A 17311-nucleotide genomic window follows, 5' to 3' on the forward strand; every position below is an offset into this window, starting at 1 on the left:
ATACAACCACTACTGTATGATGAACTTTTGATATGTTCAGTACATTTTACAACTTACTTACTTACTTATACTTACATACTTTGACTTAAGTAATGTTTTTAATGCACTTTTATTTGTAATGGATTATTTTTGCAGTGCAGTGTCACTACCCAAAAGTATCTAAAGCATTGAACATAGCTCCCATTACAACGTTAAAGCAACGGTTACATGTTAATATGTGATAATCATCAAGTAATATGATGATGTAACAGGAGACAGGAGCCATTCTACAAAATAACTACTTTAATTTTTATATGTTATGTGCACTTTGTTTCCAAAACTTGTAATTAAAGTATTTCATTTTGATTGCAGGACCTGAAACAAAACATTTTTGCTTTTAGTGGTATTTAAGTGATCTCAGTAGTTCCTCCAATACTGCATACCACGGGAAAAAAACTATATGTCGACACTATATGTGAGTTTATCTTTGGTTGATCTTGGAAATATTGTCAGTAAACTAAACAGTACATGCAGACAACAAGCATGCAAGCAGCTTGTCCGAAGTTTTTCCAGACAAAGACAGATTATATAGCAGTTTTCTTTTTTCTTCCAGCCCTTGATGCCTCACAAAGATCAGAGCAGGTGACTGAGTGGCTGAATTTATCCCTGCACAGTCATATCTGGGGGGCAGCATGCCAACTTCAAATCACTGCAGCCACCTCAACCCGGAAGGCAATAATGTGAAAATCTCTCTCAAAGAAATATTTGTGCAATCATGCTGTCAACAAACATCACTAAACCAAAGCAGAAGAAGCACTGGCTTCTTCTTTCATGCTTTGTAGAGAGCACAGTACACCCAGTGGCACCAGCACTGTGTGGTTGAGAGGTGTAGAGTATCACTGGCTCAGCTCTGCTGCCCTGCGTCTCCCTTCACAATCACTGAATCCCAGCTCGTCAGCAGCACTGCAGCACCGACGGCTCTGTATGCAGAGGTGGGAGGAAGAAAGAGACACGGACAGTGAACAAAAAAGAAAAAGAAAAAAACTTCTCAAACATCTCTGATAAATGTTTGTTATCTGCTGCAGGCCAATCTGACTGATAAGAAACTGAGAACGTGCGCTCCAAGGCTGCGGCAAACCTGCCAGTGACGGATGACTTTGATTTGTACCCCAACCGCTCTGCCTTTCTCTCTTTCCTTCTCTCTCTGAGTGTGTGATCATCAAAGACTTATGTGTGTCGTAGATTAGTGGGCAGCCTGGATATGCTTGCATGCTCTGTCCCTTGCATGATGATCTAAACCTGATTAACAACTGTGCAGCTGCTGACCTGAACATGCTGGACTGTACTCACTCAAAGCATTCCACTGACAGCATTAGAAACTGCATGTATAATATGCTCCAACACACGCACATGCACACACACAGTAGCTAATAAAAAAAATATTAGCAATGGTGGGTGATAATTTTTTGAGGCGTTTTATGACACAGTGCACAGGATTGATTGAAAACCCTGGAAAAGGACAAACCCATGCAGTGTTAAAATGCATTGGAAGTGCGTGTATTTGTGCAGAGCAAAAGAAAAGGAGAAAGAAGCTGATTAAATGCATAAATCAGTTATAAAGAAGCAATGCTCAGCAATGCATTATATCAAGTATGAGTAGGGCGGATGATTTTTCTGCCATGGGAGGGCTGCTCCTTCTCCCAGAGTACCACATTTTCATGCCACTTCAAAACTCTCCTGTGCTAAAAGCTGCGCTGGAGATCAGACCCACACCCTACTTGTTCAGAGCTTTCTACTGTTAATGGGCAGATTGGGCAAACACCCTGAAGAAATCCTCTAAACAACCGTCAGCAGCCCAATCTGCATCTCCTGACACTCACATGCTTTTGTGCTTTTAGGAGCACAATTACCAGAATGTGATTTCAGCTCGCGCGCAGGGAGGTTTAAGGTCGACCACCAGGATCTCTGATGTGACAGCACACGCCAGATCTCACACATCCTTAACTTCACTGTGCGCAATAACACTTTTAACCCGGTTTCATCAAGGGTCTGTTCTGGACCTGAAGGACAACCTTCGCGTGTTCCACTCTCTGATTGGATTGCCAAGGTGTCACTCAGGTCCCGTTGGTTCATTTGCATAAGGAGGAGACTATAAATACGTAATGTTTTAGGAAACGCCTTCCCAGGCGCACTCTGCCTATGCAGTTAAGACAAGAGCATCGCTGAGTTATTGTCTGCAAAGATACGAGCAAGATGTCTTACAAAACAGCTCCGCATTCCTCTTACAAAAAGATGTTCGGCGGGGAGAGGATCGCGGCCAGGACCAGCTACTCCAGCCGCCAGTTCTCCAGCCCGATGCGCTCCTCCCGGGTATCCTACGGTCTGTCCTCCGCCCCGACCATCTACACCGTGAAGACCCAGAGGCTCCGGAGCAGCGCAGCCATGCCCCGGCTGGCCTCCGAGAACTTGGACTTCTCCTTGTCCGACGCCATAAACACCGAGTTCATCACCAACCGCACCAACGAGAAAGCGCAGATGCAGTCGCTCAACGACCGCTTCGCCAGCTACATCGAGAAGGTCCGCTTCTTGGAGCAGCAGAACAAGATCCTGCTGGCGGAGCTGGAGCAGCTGCGGGGCAAAGGCACGTCCCGGGTCGGAGATCTGTACGAGGACGAGATGCGGGAGCTGAGGCGCCAGGTGGACCAGCTCACCAATGAGAAGGCCCGTGTGGAAGTCCACCGGGACAACCTGGCAGACGACATCGACAGGCTGAGAGAGAAGTAGGAGGCGTGGCACGTCTCTGTCCTCCACTGTGGGATGATAAAGCTGATAGAGTTTTTGTTATGTGCAGGCCTATGAATGAGACCAGTTCTTATCAGTATGCGAATGCCCTCTTATTGTTCAGAAACTTGTTATATAGACTTCAAGACAGTTTCTTCTCGTGAATGCACGCCAGGCCAGGCGCTGCGCAAAGCCTGAGCTGGAAGTGCTGCCGCAGCTTTGTGTCTGAGTCAAGTTTGTTTTTCACTCATGCGTGAAGAAGAAGTGGAGGCAGATAAAAGCAAACAGGGCCGGGGAGGCAGGAAAGAGGGCTCACAGCAGCTTTTAAGATGGAAAAGACCCACTGGCTGTCAAAATAAAGTGTCTACTTTCTGTGTGTCTTTGCAGGTTGCAGGATGAGATAGCCCAGCGGGAGGATGCTGAGAACAACATGCAGAGCTTCAGACAGGTACAGTATGATTCACACAATGAAATAAAGCCTTGTCGCTCTGTTGACCTCAGGTAAACCTCTGCCTGTGTTATATTTTTGTAATTGCAAAGAGAATGATAATAGAAGACGATCTTAGTTTTCAGCAGCAGAAGACGCTGATGGCCCTTGAGCCCTTCACTGCCTCACCTCCCTCACCATCCCTGAGTATATAGGGGTTAAAAACCTTAAATTGATGACAAGCGGTGTCAGAGTCATTACATAAACCTTAATTATCTCTCGTCTCACTTCTAGCAGTTACATGGTGTGACTGTCCCTTTCCGCTCTATCCAATTATTACTCATGAGCTGCAGAGACAGGAATGCTCTCTTCTGATGGCAAAACAGCAGTTTCTAGCCATGATCTGAAATAGCTGCAGAGCAGAACTGACCCCGGTCTGGAACAAAAGGCCAAGTTGTGGCTGTTGAGTTAAATCAGGCCTGCAATGAGAGGAGATCTTTTTAAGTCTGACTGGTCACACTGAATAAGCTGAACACGAACGCAACAACAGTGTGGACCCAATGTGGTTATCAGAGCGAGAAGACAAGCCACCATGTGATCCGGCTGTCTCGTTCTGGGAGGGCATCAGCACATAAGAATCTCACTCGTTATGGGCTTGTCAGAGATTGTTCTTTATCACTGGGTTTCATGGTCAATAGTGAAGTGGTGATGAGCCATGCAAATACTTTCAATCGGGTGTCACAGTGCAAAAAAAGGACAAAAAGCAAAACGAATATAAGGTGCATTATGCATCGATGCAGACAAATCCAGTCTACTGTATGCGTATGTGAGAGTAAACTTTAACTCTCCAGTGATTCTGTGTTTTGTAGGGTGTGCAGTGAGTCGTCAATACATTGCATGATCATGACCTTGTCTATACTGAATGGCAGGAAGGAAGTCCCTGTGGCCTGCCATGGTGGCACTGAGACAACAATGCAGGGTCCACAGCAGGCTCTCGCTCAGTCAGGCAGACAGTCAGTCCTCCAGCCTCGGGCCTGTTTGGGAAACCCTGCTGAATAGCACACTTTGTTTGTGGCATTAGAGCAGGGGCAAAGCTGCTTCATTTGCTGATACCTCAATTACCAGCCTGCCAACGCCCTGACAAAGCACAGCGACGTGGTGCCACAGCCACAGAGATCGAATGGAATTAAATAGACTGGAGTAGGATGTTTTGAAAACGGTAACATATTTTACATCGTAGTGATTTTCACTCATAAGAAAAAGAAACTCATCCAAAACAGTGAAGTTATGAAATAGGAAGAATTAAGTTGAGGATGATTGTAAACCACACAGTAACAGAGCTTCCAGTGGAATAACTACATTTCCTGTAAGATTTCGGTGAGAATGCTGTAGGTTTTCGGTGAAGGATGCAGTTAGGTAATAAATGGGGGTTAGGGGGGCTGTGGAGGCTTTGTGGTTCTGGGTGTTCTACAGTGACCCCTTTAACAAAATTTCTACAGTGCCCCCTTTACAAAATCAAATTCCTTTACAAAGGCAGGGAAAAAAGCCCACTGAACATTGTTGAACCTTTTTCCCTGCGAGTAAGGACCGGCAGGCATGCAGCTATAGAGCTTGATTTGCTTTTTTTAACAGTTAGTGACCATTTGGAAACTCCGTCCTGCAGATCTGCAGTGGTGGGAGAAGTATTCAGATCCTGCCCTGAAATAAAAGTAGAAATGCCTCAGTTTGAAAATACTCCACAGCAAGTTAAAGATCTTATTTAAGTAAAAAAAAGTATGGAACATAAAAATACTCATTATGCTCTAACACTCATTTCAGTGTTGTATTATAAATAATATATTGTATTATTATTACTTAATGTCATTTGTCAATATGCAGCCAATTTTATGTGTTTTATACACTATTGCATGGTTTAATAGTAAAGCTCATCCTCTGTTTTTTATGTAAAATCTTAATCTGAAAAGTGATGAGCAACTATAAATATCAAAGAAGTGGAGTGGAGTAAAAAGCAGAATATTTCCCTCTGAAATCTAGAGGAGTAGAAGTATAAACCATACACTAAAAATACTGGAGTAAAGGTCAAGTACCTCAAAACTGTACTTAATTACAGATCTTGATTAAATGTACTTAGTTTCTTTCCAACACTGCCAATCTGCCCTTAATTGTAGGTAAGACTGTGGCCTAAAATGTGCTGCAGTGCACACAACAGATGGAAATCATGAGAAAACACCTAATCATCACCTGCAGTGACATGTGTCCAGCGTCTACAGTTGATGTTCATTGGATGCATGTGTTTTTGACCTTGCCTCGCTACACAATAGGTCGTTTTGTGTACGTGGCCGTCGTGTGAGAGTGCCTGTACAGCATGTGAAGGGACATTTTTTTCTATGTCAGCAAACACATAATGAATAATTCATGTCACCTTCACAAGTCTCCTTATTAAGAGTCAGTGTCACAACACAGGATGTGGACAATGCTGCCCTCTCCAGACTGGACCTGGAGCGGAAAGTAGAGTCGCTCCAGGATGAAATCAACTTCCTCAAGAAGCTGCATGATGAGGTAAGCTTCCTCTTTTTGTGTCCCGCTGTGGAAACATCCTAAAAATGCTGGGCCAAATAATTTGAGCTATTTGGTAATGTGCCTGGAGTACTACATTGATAGGGTTCAGTGTGTCAGGAAAGTCTTTGAAAAGTATGTACAAGGACATTAAAATGCATTGTCGATACACAATAATAACCTTATGTCATCTGAGTAGGCAAAAAATGAAAAGTACTTGTACATGCCTGTTCTATTGATGCTATTGCAGGAAATGCTGGAACTGCAGAACCAGATGCAGCAGCAGCAGCATGTTCAGGTGGACATGGAGATGGCTAAACCTGACCTGACAGCTGCTCTGAGGGACGTCCGTCTGCAGTATGAGAACCTGGCCTCCAAAAACATCCATGAGTCTGAGGAATGGTACAAATCCAAGGTAGATCCAAGATTTTTTTACAAAGTTGGAGAGTATTTAAGAGTTGTAATAAAAAAACAACAACAGACAAACAAGAAACTCCAAAGCGGCGTATTAAATGGACGACAGCTTGAATATAATCACACATTCTTCTCATTTCAGATCCTTTAAAGAAGCTATAATCAATCAATAATTTTTATGGTGGCAATTATCACATGCTTATTGTACTTGTAAGTTATTACTGAGAGTGATGAGCCTGCAGGAAATGGTCACCTGACTCTGCAGTTAGTTTAGCTCTACAGAACATTTTAGTACCTTTCAGCTCTTTGTTTTTGTTTTTTCTGCTCTGCTACTTTACAGTTTTGGACCTGCTGTAAGCTACCAGCTCAGCACTAAATGATTGATAAAGTTAGCAACTCATGGTGAACATAGTGCAGCCTTTAGCAGCTAAAGAGACAGAGATTTCCCTCAAGAGTTGATGGAGACCAAAAACTGAGCTGTAATGAGAGTGTTTGCTCACAAGTTTGCTTTATCAACCTAAAAAGGGATATTGTATTAGAGATGTGCTCATAGCATGTTTCCACTGCCCGCATGTGGCTTAAACTCAGTTGATGCAGGTTCAAATTACACCAAAGTATTATGTTGTCTTTAAAAGGTATTAAATCATCTGTCAGAATGCTAAACAGTAGTGCAGTGATGGCGAATCTCTCCTTCTTCATGACCTCCATGAGCATGAAATCTGCTTCAACCACCAAACTGCAGTGTAAAGTCTGCAAGTCTCTTTTGTGGCCACATCTTTCATAATTTACACGCTTCACGCCATCTGCCATAGTCACTCTCCCTCAACCTCTGACTCATCATTTATTGAACAGTTGATTTCTCAGTTCTTCCTCCCTCTCTCTCCATGTTTGTCACTGTGGCTGCCAGTTTGCTGACCTCACCGAAGCCGCAGCCAGGAATAATGATGCTTTGAGAATGGCCAAGCAAGAGGCCAATGACTATAGACGTCAAGTTCAGGCACTTACCTGTGAGGTGGATGCCCTTAAAGGAACTGTGAGTATGCAACATCAAGGCTTACACTGTAGTATACAAGATGATGATGCAAAAACCTTAATGTTTTCAATCTAAAAATAGCGAGACCCCAGCAAAAAGAGCACAGGAAGTTCAGAAAATAAGATGCATTTGTTTGAGCAATGACACAGCAAAGAGATTAATATCCAGGGAGAGATTATTTTCACAGAGTTTAATTTGAAATGAGTTATTTTCACTGTCTAAGTGTCATTTTGTTCCCTCTTGGCTGCTGTCCCAGAATGAGTCCTTGGAGCGCCAGATGAGAGAGGTGGAGGAGAACTTCTCCCTGGAGACGGGCAGTTACCAGGACACCATTGGACGTCTGGAGGAGGACATTCACAACATGAAGGACGAGATGGCACGTCACCTTCGGGAGTACCAGGACCTCCTAAATGTCAAGATGGCCCTGGATATCGAGATTGCCACCTATAGGAAGCTGCTGGAAGGAGAGGAGAGCAGGTAACAGATGATCAGCTTGTTAATACTGCAGGAATTATATTGTCCAAGAATTCATTAGATTCAACAAAGATGCAGATAATAATTTGAGCTGTACTCTCTCCATTTTCAGAATCACCACCCCACTGCCAAGCTTCTCATCTCTAAACCTGAGAGGTAAGATTAGTGTTTGCATGTTGATTTCACAGCATTAATGTTAGTGTCGGGTATTATAGTTCATGTTGTTTTTATTTCTTAGAAACAATGATTGATTCCAAACCTCATATTGAAACCACAACAACCAAGAAGGTTCTCATCAAGACCATTGAGACGAGGGATGGTCAGGTAGAATCCACTTCAAGTGATTTTCAATCAATGAAGTAATTTTCTAACGGTATTTTGAGCTCAGACGCACAACTCATCACCTTTTCTCTGTCCTCTAAAACCTTGTTCAGGTGATCAACGAGTCAACCCAGAACCACGATGACATGGAGTAATAATGTCTTTGTCTTTGCCAAACAATCAACAAAAGCAATATGAAGAAACACAGTTCACTTGGGCTACAAGCAAGCAAACAAACCAACAACACACAAAGAGCAACCAGCTTCTAAAAGTGCCTTTATACTGTGTGTGATGATCCAGTAAGCCTGTTAGTTGACACAGACTGTATTTTGCTTCCTCTCCTCTCTGCTGAAAGTATTATCTTTTGTCACATTTGTTTAGACACAATAATGAATCAGCACAACATAGAAATCCTTATTGAGGTCTACAAAAATCTTTCTTTGTAACCAAAGTAGTATTTTTGATCAATACAGCATGCATGCTCCAGGAAACATGTATGCTAAAGATGTCACAATTGCCTGTACGCAGCAATAAACCATTAAGACCATAATTGAATGCTATGCACGAGGTGTAATGCTTGGAAGTCCATTCTGGTAATGAAACAGCATCAGGCCAGATGAATCCTCATATGAAAATAGGGGATATGGTAATCATTATAAGTAATGCATAAACTGAAAAAAAAAAAACACATTTGCAAGTAAGTGAATTGTGCAATGAGTCTTAAAATCTTTAACTTTTCTCAGTGAAGTGAATGCATGACACACATCTGCTGTTTCAAGAAGCAAAACTGAGACTATGCTGTATTAATGTAATTGCAATGATATTTACTGTAGGTTTTTTGAAAGCAGACACCAAAGACCAGAATAAATACACATTATATCATTGTAAATGAGTGAATTCAGGCAGGGGTAAAAGGATTACTGATAGTCACATGAGTACACCTACAATATGTCAGGCAGGAAATATGGAATGGATGCTATCCATGGAGACAAAGGGATGCAGGATACATCTGCAGAACGAGGAGTCCTTTGATTAATCTTGCAGCTCACCACACGCTGCTGCCCTTAAAGGCATTTATATACACATGAGAGACAAAGTATTAGACACACCACACAATATAATACAATCCAGTGAAACACCATCTGTAACCGTGGCCCTAAAAATTAAATTAAAGAGGTGTTTTTTTTTTTTTTGTTGTTTTTTTGCAGGGCTGTTGTATCAGACTGTATTAGGTTGTACAAGTGTACCTAATAAACAGTGTGCAATGTCACACTTTTGGTGTTCTTAGTTTAATAATGGTATTCTACACTCAGTGGATCCAATATGAAAGAGGGATATCCCTGGCTTGCTGATAAAAGGGGGCTGATATTACTGCAGTTATTACTCAGAACTGAGCCACAAATGCTCCCGCTCTGATTTCACTGAGAACCTGCTGTACTTGAGTGCCATCTGTCGGTGATTAGTGTCATTTGAACTACCTCCAGTGGTGATGATTTACTGTGCAGCAGGTTGCGTTTGGTCAGAAGTAGCCAGAAGCTTCATTAAATCCCATTTCAATTTGATATCTTATTTGACCCAGGTCAAATCTCGCGATAGCTGATCCCGAAAACGTTAAAACGCGATTTAAACAAAGGGACTCTCCGGGTATTTTAGATTATCATAAACAATGTTAGGCTAATTTAAGTAAGTGCAGTTGTGTTTCTGCTCATTTTAATTATCCGGGACATTTGCCAGTTAATTAATGTTGCTTGTTTTCGCCGGTCTGCCCCGAGAGATCAGCGTGTTTGTCGACAGAGCAACTTTCTCCATGTGACGTGTCTGTCGGAGGAAACGCAAGTCGAGGGAGATGCCGACATGATCCGTTTAAACTCTGTTTTTCGGTCCTTTCATCGTTTTTGATATCTTGCTGTCGGTTAACTTCGCTAAAGATGAAGTTACAGGCTATCGGTTTGTGAGTGACAGAGGTGGGTGTTTTTTCCCCAGCGCTTTGTTAGTTGGATTTGACGAGCCGAACAAACATGGAGTCAAGTTTCAACAGGTTTTGAGTAAAATGAGACTCAGAGTAGAAACCAAGTAGGATTGAAGCTTTTAACCGTTTTGGGGATGGGCTCGGTGACTTCGGCTCTAACAAGGACAAGAAACGCTTTGGTGAAAGTGGGTTCTGAGCCGGAGAACCATGACTCGGAGAGGAGCCACTCCGCTCCTGAAACGGACCGGGCCAGGAAAAGGAGCGCACGGTTCAACGTCTCGTGCCAAACCGGACGCCAGAGTTCCCGCCAGTCGCTGTCCGAGGTGCTGAGCAGACAAGACTCCGACGGAGCTAAACAAACTTCGAAGAAAAAGACTCCTGATGGCCAGCAGAGCGGTGAGTTTGACAATTGCAGTTAAAGTCTATACTTAAAGTATCTAAAATTGTACTTACATAGATTGTATGAGTACTTAGTGACCGTATTTAATGGCTTCACAGTGTACCCATGTAGTTCATGTATGTTTGTGCGTGTTTGAATTGGTATGGGGCACACGTAATGACGTAATGGATGACAATAAAAGTAGGCTATCACGGTGATAGAGGGCCTCTCCGTCGGTGCATAAAGCAAGGCCAAGAACTTTTTTATTCGTCTCTTATGAAAGGAAAATTTCCCAGTTTCTGGGAGCATCCTGACCTCAGATCCAGTCGCTGTGTTACTTTATACGCCGCACCTCTGTGGTTCAGGTCGTGGATAGATGAGAGCAACTGGTCACTTCAGAGGATTACTGTGAATATGCCACTGGAAAAAAAGGTATTCACTGAATGAATGCAGAGCTCTTTGAAGACCAGCCTCAATGCAACATATCTCCACTACCAAAGCATCTGTTTGATGTTTGAGGTGTCCCTCAGACTGAAATAAACCAAATTACAGTCCTATTCATCTTAACAAATTCACATGTGACACGGCAAATTTGCAGAGATGTGTCATGCTGTTTTGATTGGAAATACATGATACAAAGTTTCCCTAAATCTGCTCGAGTTATCTGGTGAATACACACCAGATATTAGGTGCTGGTCATGTTTTTGACATAGTTGAAAAAAAGAAAAAGATCTAGTGCTTTAATTGTATTTTCTATGTTTTGGACATACATAAGAAAAAGAGTTAACATTATTTAATGTTTTTTTTTTCTTTTTAGAGTTTTGTATTTCATGTTACTCAGTGTGTACTTCAGTACATCTTCAACTCTCTCCGCTGCTGCCGCCTCTAGTTCCAACTCCCTGCATATCTATCCCAGAGGAAAATGCTTCTCCCTAGCTGACTCCTAAAATACCATCTGTACTGTGGCGTTTCCATGACCGTATGACAGTGTAAACTCCCGTTGAGTTTCCTCCTCTGTCCCCTGTGATGTTCATGTGTGTTGAGAAGTCTCCTCCCTGACACTCACCTGCTTTCTCCTGAGGACCAAAACAGAGGCACCTACTGCCCGATCAGCTTATCTGGTTGTGTCCCTTCAGTGTTAGATGTCCCAGTGGTGTTGAGATGTCAGCCACTGCTTAGTTCTGAAGTTGCAGAGAACAGTTTGACGTCAGCTGTAATAGCTCTAGCCCATGGCTCCTGTCTGAGCTGCCATGCCAAATGAGACCACACACTCCCACAATTAAAATTGATGGAACATTTTAAACAGTGTAAGGGCTGTTTCAACTACCCAGAATACATGGCCAGTGTAGGAGGAGCTTTATGGGAAATGTCTTATGGTCAGTCATACGATCAGGTGTAAATATAAACTACTGGGCAGATTCTTTAATAATGGTGACGTCGAAGAGCTGCAGTTACCCTGCTGTTGATTGCAATACTGGCTTTCGTAGCAGTCACACTGGATGGTACTTTAATAGATAACACACTTCAGTGAGATATAGTGGAGTAAAGTTGTGTGCATGTTACATCTTATCCTATACACTTACAACTACATTACAGTGGGTTATAAACCATTTATTAGATACTTGGATGATGCTTATGTTTATTTATGCTAAGTAGGGGACATAAAGTAAAATGTTAGGAACATTTTCAGAACTTTATTTGGTTATCAACCAGCGAATCTTCATGACGATCCCAGGAAGGCCTTTAAAGGATGCAAAGCGTGAATAACCCTTCATAAATGTGTTCTTATCTTAGGTAATGTCATAGATGATTAGTACTCTTGGAATGGCAGTCTAATGTATACTGCTACCGTGTCTACTACTATATGATGATGTATGCTTCATCAATAAATTAAGAGGCATCAGCTGGCCTACTAGCTGGAAATATATTTTGTAATTGGGTACTATGGAAGCGTCGCAAATCATTGAAAGATTAATGCGTTCAAATTTTGACAATACAACAAGCCTACGAGGAAGTCTGTTGATCAGTCTTTATAATCTGGTTTAGAGCCGATTAAACAATTTGAGTGTGAAAATTTTAAATGAAGTTACAAATTCAATCACAATTGGAATAATCATCATTCACAAAGCTCTTGATAAATAGTGTTTGGTATGCATGTATTAATCAGTGGGACCTGACACGTCAGATTCTTGAATTTTAATGGACAAGTGCTTGACTTTTTGCAATTCATTCTAAATATCACATTGTGTGTGTGATGAAATGAATGAACAGTTTCTTCTTTCATGTTAATACAAAAGCCTTTTCAGAACCAAGAACCAAAAACAAGCTGTGAGGCAACAAAACAATGCAGAACAATCTATTACAAGTCCAGTGACATGTGACGCAGCTGTGACACATGTCATAAGTAATTGATATCCACTTAAAATGACACTGCATCCAGCAAGTGTGCCCCATATGGCAAATATGTTTTCCATCTATTCCTTCATCTTCAAATCTCATCCTTTCATCTCTGTCTCACAGTGGGAGGACAACCTATAGACAGCAAGGAAAAAATGCAGGTGAAGGAGGAGAGGAGGCATAAATATTGAACCAGAAAAAAACTCTAGTCTGTCTTTAGTGTAGATCTTGCCAATATTTTTTAAATATTCCTCACGTGTGACTGAACTGCTTTACAAGCTTTACAATGTCAACATTTGTGTCAGTTTAGGAAGAAGCGCAATGATCATGTAGCACTGTGAGAAAGTGTAGAGATGAGCTCCTTCAACGTGGGTGGCTTGGGTTCATATCAGCTGTCATAGCACATCTGGCCATTGTTCACATAAGTGATATTGTTAACCTTGTCATGCAGCTGGATTCACAAGATCACGTGAATATCCATATTGTCAGGCTTCAGGCTATGTACGTATACAGTACCTTGTATTTTAGTTGCCACAAGAAGTTATTCTATTAATAGCCAATTTAAAAACACTGGTACTGAACATTTTACAGATAAATTTCAGGCAACGCAATGTGACCTGGACTCAGGTGCTGGTGTTTTCATTGGTTTTTGCAGTTTTTTCTTTTTAATGTCAGAATCAGCAAATATGTTTTGATTTATCAGAAAAACAAACTGCCAGTTATTTGATATGAATGTTAATTACATCTCTGTGTTTTGATATTGCAGATTAGCTGTATGTGAATGTTTGGAAGGCGATAAGGTTTGTTTGTAAGAGATGATAATACTTTCCCATAGAGGCTGTCTATATTTAAGGATATTACTGTCTTTTTATGAGCATTTTTATGATGCAAGGAAAAAATGGCAACAGCACATGATTTGCTGAAATAGGTGTTGTTCTTACAATCAACACCCATGACAAGTGTTTAGCTTTGGCGTCTGAGCTGTTACATTGCAGTGTGGCCTCAGTGACTGGTGTAATATTTTGCAGTCTGCTCTGTCTCCAACACTACATATGTGTCATATTCATAAAAAGAGCAGAGCTGGTGTAGTTTCTGACTCAGTCCAAATAATAATGATTAGTTGCTAGGTTTGCACTAGTACAGATAGCAGTATCAAGTCCTATTCTCTGCCCATTTACTCATAATTGTAGTCATAAACTACTCATTTTTAGGTAGGTTTCAGGTAGGCGGCAAAGGAGCAGTGTCAGCAGTTATTTTAGGACAAGTAATGATGAAAACAGTAGAGCAGACTACAAAATATGCTTTGCTAAATTGTCAAGAGGAGGGCTGAAAAACAGCTCCTTTAACAAGCAATTTGATAAAACATCAAAAGAAACAACACAACACAGAGTTCAAGGAGTTTGCTAATGCTAGCACTGGGAAATGTAAATGTCTGGTCCTAATCAAAAGGTTTACATTTGTTTGCCCTGCTGACCTAATCACTCACCCAACTGGTTTTGCCTTTTTGATCTGGAACCATGCTGGTGCAAAAATCATTAGCTGAACTTGTGCACTGTATCGCTCAAGACCTTTTTTTTTTTTCTTGGTGCAGCAGGATTCAGATGACAGTTCATGTAGCTCTCTGTTTTGTCAGCTCATTTCCCCCAGGTTTCCAACACAGGCTAACATTACCCTTAAAGGTACCTCTAATGAGTATTTAGCAGGGGGAAAGGCAAGCTCGCTGGCACCCTGTGTGTCTTAATTACATGACTGTGTCACTCTGGTGACAGTGGTGTGGGGACTGACAAAGTGTATGTCGTTCCACAGTCTAGCGGAGACCTCTAATGAGCTTGTTTTTCTGTCTGATTGCGTAGTTGTTGTCTTGAATCGTTTTGTGCTACTGGGACAGATTACACAATCAAAGGCCCCAAAACGGGTGTTGCGTTTGAATGAATTACACAATAAAATGAAGGTGAAATATCAGTTTACAGTGTCCAGGAAATGAGGAATGTGTAGGGCTATAATCTGGTTAGTTATTGTAGTTATTTTCATCTGTAATGTATTTTTGATAATTTGGAATCAGTTTGGTGCAAGACGCTATTTCTAATCCCCCAAGTTAGTTCTCACCTCCCCTTTATCTTCATGACTAATTAATGTCTATTGGTGATGGTCTGTCCTGGTGTTTGATGACTAGATCAAAGGTTGAGCGATACTCTGTAGACATACAGCAAAGGCTAGCAGGTGTGTTTTTGTGCCAACAATCCGCTGTAGCACTGGCTTGTAAAAAAAACAACAACAGTACATTTACTTCTTTAACAGCAAAAAATGCTATGAGACATTCTCATAGAAGTTGTTACTTCTGCAAACATCCTTTAAAAACTGAATTTGTTCTGTCTCTTTTGCATTATTCCAACAAGCACTGTCTGCACAGAGGTGAGGAAGAGGAGGTTAGTCTGTGAAGAAAACAGAGACTGAAAATAACACAGTGAAATAATTTCATTATACATACTATAAAACCCACCCTACCATAATGAGTGCTCTTTGCCATATTAACCCCTTCTCATCCTCAGTGTAATATATGCAATATATGTTTGAAAGGTCTTCTCGTTGCCTAGTGACAGTGACGTCGCTAGAGTATTGACCCTTGAAGAAAATGGATCTTGACAAGGACTCAACAGATGTATGGGTATAGAATACACCTCTCAGAGCAGCTGTTGTATGACATGATCCTTTTGAAATGTGTTCTGGCATACATTGGATTATATGTTGTGAATTTTGCTCGACAGGTGTGAAACAGAATTCTTGGGACGCATTTGATATCTGTGTTGTCATGCTGTATCAGCAGCCCAGGGACACACCTTTCTTATTAAATAGGCTCAATGCAATTATGCATGGGGGGGGGGCAAGATTTATTGAAAATTGTAAGACATTAATTAAAAGCAATTATAATTGAAATAATGCATCAAATTAAATATATTTGATTAAAAAGATTACATGCATTTAACTTGAATTGAAAGGAACACACCATCTGTAAAGGTAATCTTCTTTCAAACAGCTAGGGTCTCGTTTGAATTGATCATACAAACTGTACCTGATGAATACAGTTGACATGGTGAATCAGGTGAATTTCTTTTCCGCTCCTGTGTGATTATTCTGGAACCACCAGTTGGTTTGAGTTGAACATTCTGTTGCTAGTAGCAACCACCACTGGCACAGTTCCAGGGCAGTTAGAGTTTAACTGACATTGTTACATCCACCATTTTGTCAGATCTGTGACCAAGCAAATATTGACAGGAATCTTTGATCTACAGCCTAAACGCCCTCGTTGGAGCTTTATCTGTATGGTCTCTTTTTCGTGAACTGTTTGTGCTTGTTAATTTGTTATTTGTGATTTCAGTTTTTCTGCAATTAATTGACCACTTGCTGATATCAGTACTCATGATGTGTCACAGCTACATCACATGCCACTGGGATTGCAATGGATTCATCTGTATTGTTTTGTTGTCTCAGAAGATAACCATTGAACCAGTTGTCTGAGTCTAATGTGTTGCGACCACAGCAGTCTATATAACTCATAATTACTGTTGGGAAAACTGTACTGTTGTACTGATGACACTTGTTTCTTTGTGGCATTAGGGGCAATCAAACTATTTTGTCAGCTAGTCTTTGTGAATCCAGTTTCCTTACTGTACTTATTCATTTTTACAATTGCTTTGGTCTAAGTCTTGTTTATGGTGTCTTTTTTGGATCAGCTGCTGTCTTAACAAATGAAAGTTGACCATAGCATTTTCTCCTTCACACTAGAGACGTAAAGGACTATGACCCTGGTAAGGTTGTAGTATTTATTAGACCTTGTAGTTGTGCCTCCTAGTGGGAAGCATAAATGTGCTCAGTAAGTTCCAGTGCAATCTGCCCATGAGGAAATGTCAGACGGTCACCAAACTCATCAGGGTTAGTTCTCTATGAATATCCACAGTAAATGTCTTGGATATCTAACTCCATAATACCTTATGTGTAAAGTTGACAGTTGACCCATTGATGATGCTTGTCCAAAATGTCCAAAATGTCCAAAATGGAAAGCGTTCATCCTTTGGGGAGTTTCCAATTAATTTGAAGGCAATTTCCCCTGTAGATTGTGATGTTTCTTGTGTACAGGTGAAATTATTAGCCTCATGGTGGCACTTGAGGAGAGCTGTTGGGTTGCCATATAGGATTCATCCTCCACTGTCCATGAATGCAAGAATCTTGCTGTTGACTAAAATGTTGCACAGACGGACAAAGTGGCAGACTGCCAAACACCTCCACCATCCTTACATTAGTACCTGTTGAGGCTTTTAACAGGATGTTCTGTGAAAAGCCTGCAATGCCATGGTTTACAAGGTAATAAAGTTGCAGAACATCGTGTAGCCTTCGAACGCCTCATGAAAATAAAAGCAGTAACTCCTTCAGTTAAGTGTATTATGTAATCTCCTCTTTAATGTCAATAACCAAAAATGCATTTGACAGGAAGCTTTGAACCAAACTGCACTGGCATGAGTGCTCAAGTACTTGATTTCAGTGTATAGAGCAATCACACGCACGCATGCACGCACACACACACAC

The 17311-nt window shown here is 41.3% G+C and overlaps 1 protein-coding gene across 1 annotated transcript; it reads left to right on the plus strand.

Moving 5' to 3' along the window:
- Nucleotides 1-2148: 2148 nt before the first annotated feature.
- LOC139339220 (vimentin-like) lies at nucleotides 2149-9256 on the plus strand. The gene is made up of 9 exons (XM_070974727.1): nucleotides 2149-2759; nucleotides 3148-3208; nucleotides 5651-5746; nucleotides 5994-6158; nucleotides 7065-7190; nucleotides 7447-7667; nucleotides 7777-7820; nucleotides 7903-7988; nucleotides 8099-9256. The coding sequence occupies exons 1-9, from the start codon at nucleotides 2233-2235 to the stop codon at nucleotides 8138-8140; spliced, it is 1368 nt and encodes a 455-aa protein (XP_070830828.1). The 5' UTR covers nucleotides 2149-2232; the 3' UTR covers nucleotides 8141-9256.
- The last annotated feature ends 8055 nt before the right edge of the window (nucleotides 9257-17311 follow it).

The sequence above is a fragment of the Chaetodon trifascialis genome, chromosome 11 (genome assembly GCF_039877785.1).
Source record: "Chaetodon trifascialis isolate fChaTrf1 chromosome 11, fChaTrf1.hap1, whole genome shotgun sequence".
NCBI lineage: Eukaryota > Metazoa > Chordata > Actinopteri > Chaetodontiformes > Chaetodontidae > Chaetodon > Chaetodon trifascialis.